The sequence below is a fragment of the Bufo gargarizans genome, chromosome 5 (genome assembly GCF_014858855.1).
Source record: "Bufo gargarizans isolate SCDJY-AF-19 chromosome 5, ASM1485885v1, whole genome shotgun sequence".
Classification (NCBI taxonomy): Eukaryota; Metazoa; Chordata; class Amphibia; order Anura; family Bufonidae; genus Bufo; species Bufo gargarizans.
The window spans coordinates 491,092,973-491,100,006 of NC_058084.1; the positions used below are offsets into that span (position 1 = coordinate 491,092,973).

General features: G+C 39.1%; 1 protein-coding gene across 1 annotated transcript; it reads right to left on the minus strand.

Moving 5' to 3' along the window:
- Positions 1–422: 422 nt before the first annotated feature.
- LOC122939546 (C-X-C chemokine receptor type 3-like) lies at positions 423–4,554 on the minus strand. The gene is made up of 2 exons (XM_044295612.1): positions 4,507–4,554; positions 423–1,424 (listed from the first exon to the last, which is right to left on the minus strand). Exons 1-2 carry the CDS (start codon positions 4,552–4,554, stop codon positions 423–425), a joined length of 1,050 nt encoding a protein of 349 aa, XP_044151547.1.
- Between the last annotated feature and the right edge of the window lie 2,480 nt (positions 4,555–7,034).

Sequence of the window (7,034 nt, forward strand, 5' to 3'; positions counted from 1 at the left end):
TTTCTCTGCTAAAAAATGTTCTGGATCCCATTATAGTGGGATCTGTTAGGTCCACACCTGTCAGCTATGTATCGAGTACAGCTCTTCCGTTAATTTAGTTCTTCTGCTCCTATAACAGAAAAGAACAGAAATAAATAGCGCTGATGTGAAAGAACCCTTAGAGAAAGATCAGCTTTTGCCAGAAGTAGTATCTTTCTTGTCCATGTACTGTGTCTGGCATTGCAACTTATTGCAGGTGAATGGAGATAAACTGCAGCACTAAACGTAGCCTATGGCAAAACTGGCACTATATCTGAAAAATGTTATAATCTAATGTAGCCACTTTAAGGGTAGGCATCATTCAGGAAAATCTGCCAGCCACTGAGAATGAAAGTCTGGCCTAATATAAACTATAGAGATTTCATACCTCCTATAACTTGAGATTACATTATTTTGGAGTATGAAGGATCAGTAAAGATTGTTCCTTCCCTGGATGGAACCACATTGGAATTTGTAACCTGATTAGATAACCTCTTGAAAATCCTAAACATTTCTTTCCTAAATTTTACTCCAACAAAGGCATATATAATTGGGTTTATGCAGACATGAGAAAGACCCAGTATTTCAGTAACCTCAAGGCCAATGTCTAACATCTTTTCAAAATGGCAGTTCCGGTCAATGTAACCCATTCTTTGAAGAGCATCGATTAGCTGCAAAGATTTATATGGTGCCCAGCAGAAGAAGAAAACAAGTAGGAGAACAACAATTACTAACTGAGATCTTTTAGAGGGGTTTAATCTGGACGCTTGAAGAGTACAGAATATTCGAGAGTAGAAGAACAACATGAATGTCATTGGGATAAGGAAAGCAATTGTAAGTTCAGTAAGTTGTAATGCAATTCTCAATGAGTTTGAAAGTTCTGGGTTAAAGTTATATAAGCAGATCACTTTATCGGACAATGTGTTACCAACTTCCCGAAAATAAAACTCATGCCAAGATAATAAAAAAGATACTCCCCAGACAAAAATACACATTAGGATCATGTGGATGGGACGCTGCTTTTTATGAAGCTCCTTGGCATGGACAATAGAGAAATAACGACTCAAACTAATACAAACTAGCAGTAAAATACTACTATACATATTTATGTTGAAAAGAGCCCCCAATATCTTACAAGGAACGTGACCAAACAACCAACCATAGCCATACTGGACAGCCCAAAATGGTAGTGTGAGACCAAGAAGGAGGTCCGACAAGGCCAACTGGAATAGATAGTAATCTGCAAGATGCCAGGAGGTTCGCCTGCTCATCAGTATGATTATCACAAATCCATTTCCCATCAGATCCAACAGAAATACAATGGTCAAGATCGCAGGAAGGAAATATCTCAGACATGTCTCAGTTGGCTCACAAGGCGAAGTATCCAAATTGGTCGGTGTATAGTCCTAGAGAAACAATTGAATAAGTCATTAACAAACTGCCTAGAAATTCCCCTTTATATCATATTAAAATTAGAATTCTGAATCTAATTTTTGTACATGAGCAGAGAAGAAAACATTGTGTATCGTCAATCAGTTCAACTTCTAAGGTCCCCTATACATGGTCATTCCCATATGGTTCCGTTGTTTGTAGACAGTCCATTGCTGCCAACAGAGGGTGATTTTAGGTGCTGCATGGAAACTGTGTTCACCCAACAAACATGCGTTTGCTTCTTTGCCTGGTGATCAGCATTGTCTTTACACTGGCCAGTAGAGAGTATGCATGCAAATGTTCATTCCTGATAATTGTCCTGATCCTTGGCCTTTGTAAAACGGCCATAAAGACAAGAGTTTATAGATCTGCTTAATATTTTATGTAGATTTTAAAGCAGTTCTGTCACCTGCCCAGTGATACCCCTGTGCTCCATACTGACACCCCCATTCCCTTTAGATTGACAGCACTAGACCTCTGGTCTAGCACTGATATTTCACAACTGCTCGTCCACTGTGTAGAACATCTTCAGCTTCATCTCGATGAGCGAAGATGCAACTGCTCATGCGCCATTCATGTCACTGAACCTGGAAGTGGCGGTGCAGTCAGCTTGAAGTGCTGTCTATCTAAAGGGAGGAGGGCGTGATTTGAAGGAGAGGGGGTATCAGTGTGGAGGAGTCATTGGAGCAGTGCTCAAACCACATTAGCCAGCCTCCTGGTGCTTCAATAGCTCTGTGTGTGTCAAACACGCCCAGACAATAAGGAATGACTTCCTGATGAATTTCCTTTTTTTATTTTTTTTATTTCTAATAAATAAATGAAAAAATTGGGGGGAAAAAGTGGAACAGGTGCTTCATACATATGGTACTCATTATTAATGCTACGGGGGACATTTAACACATCGGATACATCTGTTTTGTAGTCTAAAAAAGTCATGGCAGCTGCAACATTTTCCGCAACATTTAGTTAAATTTGCAACATTTTGGGGAACATTTATGAAGCCAGGGAGGCCTGTTTTTTTCCGTCTAAAAAAGTCGTTAAATGCGTTTTTGTGACTTTTTGCTGGTATTTACAACTTTCGCTTCCCTTTGCCAGTTCTTCATAAGTAACATTTTCGAGTTGAGAACATTAGGTTAGAACGGGATTATGGCTCATTTATGTGTTGCAACTTTTCAAAATGTCGCAAAAAAGTTGCATCTCACGCCAGCTCTTACCCAGGTGTACTTTATACACCTGATCTAAAACACAGCTTCCTTGGATGTCTGGCCAAATTGCCAGTTGGTAAGGTGGCAATACATTTATGACAATATCCATGTCTAGGCTGCAGAAAACATCCAAATCACAGATGTTAATATATTTATGTCCATGTGCTACATTTTAGCTGTATATTAACTCCTTAAATACCGGAGGTTTTTTCGATTTTGCATTTTAATTTTTCTTCCCTGTCTTCATGAAGCCGTACATAAAAAAATAAATAAAATTCTATTCACATAGCCATATGAAGGCTTGTTTTTTTGTGGGATAAGATGGACTTTCTAATGCCACCATTTACTATGGCATACAATGTCGTGGGAAGTGGGGAAAAAAATCCAAATGGGATGGAATTGGGAAAAGAAAAAACACAATTCTGGTTTTGCCCCTACAGCTTTCCCTATGTGGCAAAACTGACCAGTTGTTATGTGCCGAAGGCCCCCACGGAACACATAACTTAATACAAAGGAACCAAGACACCTAACAATGACTATAACAGAAGACATCAATGTACTGAAACGGATCGGTGGGTGAGAACCCACTGTGCCACTGACTAGCAATACTCTGGAGGGGCATAACTAAGCAGCTACTTGGTCTTCACTAGAGCCTCAGAGGGTGAGGATAGGCTTGGGCCTTTAGGGTAGTTGCCAGGAGCTACTGCAGAGAGTAAACCGAATCAGTGGCAGCAGGAACAGGTGGCAAGGAGATACCAGACAAGGTACCGACAGTACATTGAGTCCACAGACAGGCAGGAAGAAAGGGACAGAAGCAAGTACCTGCGCCCAAGCAATAGAAGCAAGACAGTCCCAGGAAGAGTTGCACATAGACAGAAAATGGACATTCCCTCTCCGGGGAACACAGGAACACTCTTTTCCGAATGCGGACATGGACAGACATGAACAGAACACCAGAAGCAGTAAGGACTGCCAGACAGACAATAACAGGAACATTGATTATACGCAGATAAGCTCTGCTAGGCTATACAGATACAGAGATCAGACACAGAAAAGCTCTGCTAGGCTATACAGATACAGGGCAGATACAAGGCAAGGTACAGGGCCAGAAGACAACAATACAAAACCAGGTGGAACACACTGAGGTGTAGATGCAAGGACCCCTTGGGTCAGCAGCAAATGGCAAAACCAGGCAAGACAAACGTAGACAGACAGACTAGACAGAGCAGAAGGGTGAAACACCCACAAGACAGAACAGACTGACCAGAGAAGAAGGGTAAAACACCAACAAGACAAGACAGAACAAACTGACCTCCACACTCCACACTCAAAGGCAGAAATAGAAGCCTAACGAGCGCACCTGAAAGGACCCACCCAGGAACCGACCAGGGGAGGTTAACCGCATCAGAACCAAACAGGGAGGTACCAAATCAGGTCAGGGGTAACCAGAAACCACAGCAAACCACCATACGTTCGTATGCATGTAGCCTTAAGGTGTAAACCACATTACACTCATGACAAATATATTATTAAGATGCACCATTTCACAAATTTGGTGGAGACACAGAAAGCAAAGCCAGACTTGAAAGACAAAACAGACTCAAATGATAAATTACCCCTTATGTATTTCCACTAGAAAACAGGCATAAATATATTGATAAATCACCTGCTTCCCTTCACACAGTATATTATAGAACTGAGTGGCTGCAGCCAACACTAGGGGAAGCTAAGTGCATAGGGATTTGTACAGTTACTATTGATATCAATGGAAGCTATAAATACTGTAATTTCATTTGACTGAGGTCCCCTAGTGGTGGCTGCTGGAAAATGAACAAGAGAAGCAGTTAAGCACCTTGCTGCTTTTGTCGGCTCCTATAGCAGTCACTTGGTCTGCCTCCATGGTGGGTACACCATGTACATAAATACACTCAGAGCTAATGCACCTGGAAGAGCCTGTTCAATGAACCAATATGAAATGATATAGCCTGTGTGCACTGCTATTCAGGCTCCAATGAAGTTTATGGTGAATCTTTTTCCCTAGACGCAATCTATACCTATGGCATCAAATGGAGCAAGCCACAATTTTTCTTCTGTCAATTTCATATAGAATCCAACATCTAAAACCTCTGTTCATGGTTCTGTTTCAAAGGTCATGCTATTGGCTTAGTATATAAATGTTCACCACAGTAGTTTCAGCTTCAGGGCTCGCTCACACGAACGTTTTTTGCATTCTGTATACGGGCCGTTGTTTGAGTTCCGTATACGGTCCGTATATGGAACCATTCATTTCAATAGTTCGGCAAAAAAATAAATAAACGGAATGTACTCTGTATGCATTCCGTTTCCATATTTCCATTTTTCCGTTCCGTTCAAAGATAGAACATGTCCTATTATTGCCTGCAAATCATGTTCCGTGGCTCGATTCAAGTCAATGGGTCCACAAAAAAAACGGAACACATACGGAATGTACTCCGTATGTCTTCCGTATCTGTTCAGTTTTTGCGGAACTATCTATTAAAAATGTTATGCCAAGCCCAATTTTTTCTATGTAATTACTGTATACTGTATATTCCATACGGAAAAATGGAACAGAAAAACGTTATGGAACCAGAAACAAAAAATTGAAAAACGGATCCGTTAAGAACGGCCCGCAAAACACTGAAAAAGCCAAACGGTCGTGTGAACAAGCCCTCAAGCAGATCTTTCAGAATATGTCAGCCACCAATAAACCAAGGCAGCTTTGAGTATAAAAATAAATCTGTATAGGTCAGGGTAAGGAAGAGGTTAAAGCTTGGTGTCCTACTATGTTATCATTCAATCCAGTACAAAGGACAACATTATTTTGAAATTGAAGAATTTAAAGCAAGTCCCATTGTTAACTCCAATCTCCAATTTATCCAAAGCCCTGTGCTTTATCTCTTTAGTGGGTACCCTGGACCTGGGTGTACAAAGGCATCTGCCCTTTGTGATTGCAGCTTGTAAGTTCAGAGCTACATGGTGACACAACATTGCCCAAGAATAGTGGTAAAATTGCAATTGTGCCACAGCTTCAAGGTGCCTTGTGACAATTGCCAAAAAATTAACAGTTATTTTTTTCTCTTGTTATTTTTTTTATTTTAGTTTTTATTGAAGTTGCATTGTCCTACAGTTCATGGACAACTTCTTATCTCCATGTTGTACTAGCCTAAGGATTTTTTTCCACTTGGTAGTGCACTAAGGAGAAACTCTTCCCTTGATTCTATCTCTTCTATTTTTATATCTTTTTTTGCTTGCATACAATGTCCAATCCACTTTTATCACATTCTGCCCTTTCATTTTCTTTCCAAATAAATTGCCAAATATTTGATTATATGAAAAAAAATCTACACAAAAAGTTGTAATAATAAAATGACTAAATATTTAAAGTAATAAGAGAAAATGTACACCTAATAATAATTTTAATAAAAAATATATAACATTGCAAATAACTTTGTATTACTTTCTTCTGTGAGGATAGGTGGCGGTGGACGAAAATCAATGCTGGTTGTAGGTCTCATGTGGGGAACAATTTTAGAAAAATGTGATAAAAATAAAGATCTGTATAGCTTTATACACACCAAAGCTGTGGTATACATTGGGAGGCACTAACATTTAGAGCATCTACAATTTATCATATGACAAATATATCCATAATAAGAAAGAAAAGGAAAGGGAAAAAACATTTCTAGCAAATTACTCAAATTTCTACTGAAATTGCACAGCAAACCATAGGCAATTTTTTGCTTTGTAACATTCTTCTTATACTTTTCAGACCTATATTATAACTTCTATATTTTGAAATACTCTAAAATGTACTGTATTTAGACATACTTACAGGGTAGTAATATGTGCTGGGAGTAATTTCATAGTCTTCAGGCAACAGCATGATTTCTGAAATTGACTTGAGTGTAAAAAAACCTTGACGTTTAGAATGCTTTGCTTCTGAAATAAGACTGTGACATACCTAAACCGATAGATGCCTTGTTTAGAAAAAAGGAAGTCATATAAATTTCCTTTTAACCCTTAGGCTACCAGAGGTTTTTTCATTTTTGCGTTTTCATTTTAATTCCCTACTTTCCTTGAGCCATAACTTTTTTATATTTCCGGTCACATATCTGTATAGGGCTTATTTTTTGTGGGACAGGTTGTACTTTCTAATGCCACCATTAATTATGTAGTAGGAAGTGGTAAACAAAATTCCAAATGGGGTGGAATTGAAAAAAAAAAAGCAATTCCTCCACCGTTTTACGGGTTTTGTTCCAAAGACATTTCGTTTACGGCAAAACTGACCCATGCCCTTCATTCTCTGGGTCAGTATGATTACAACAATCACCCATATGTGTAGGTTTTTTATGTCTAAAT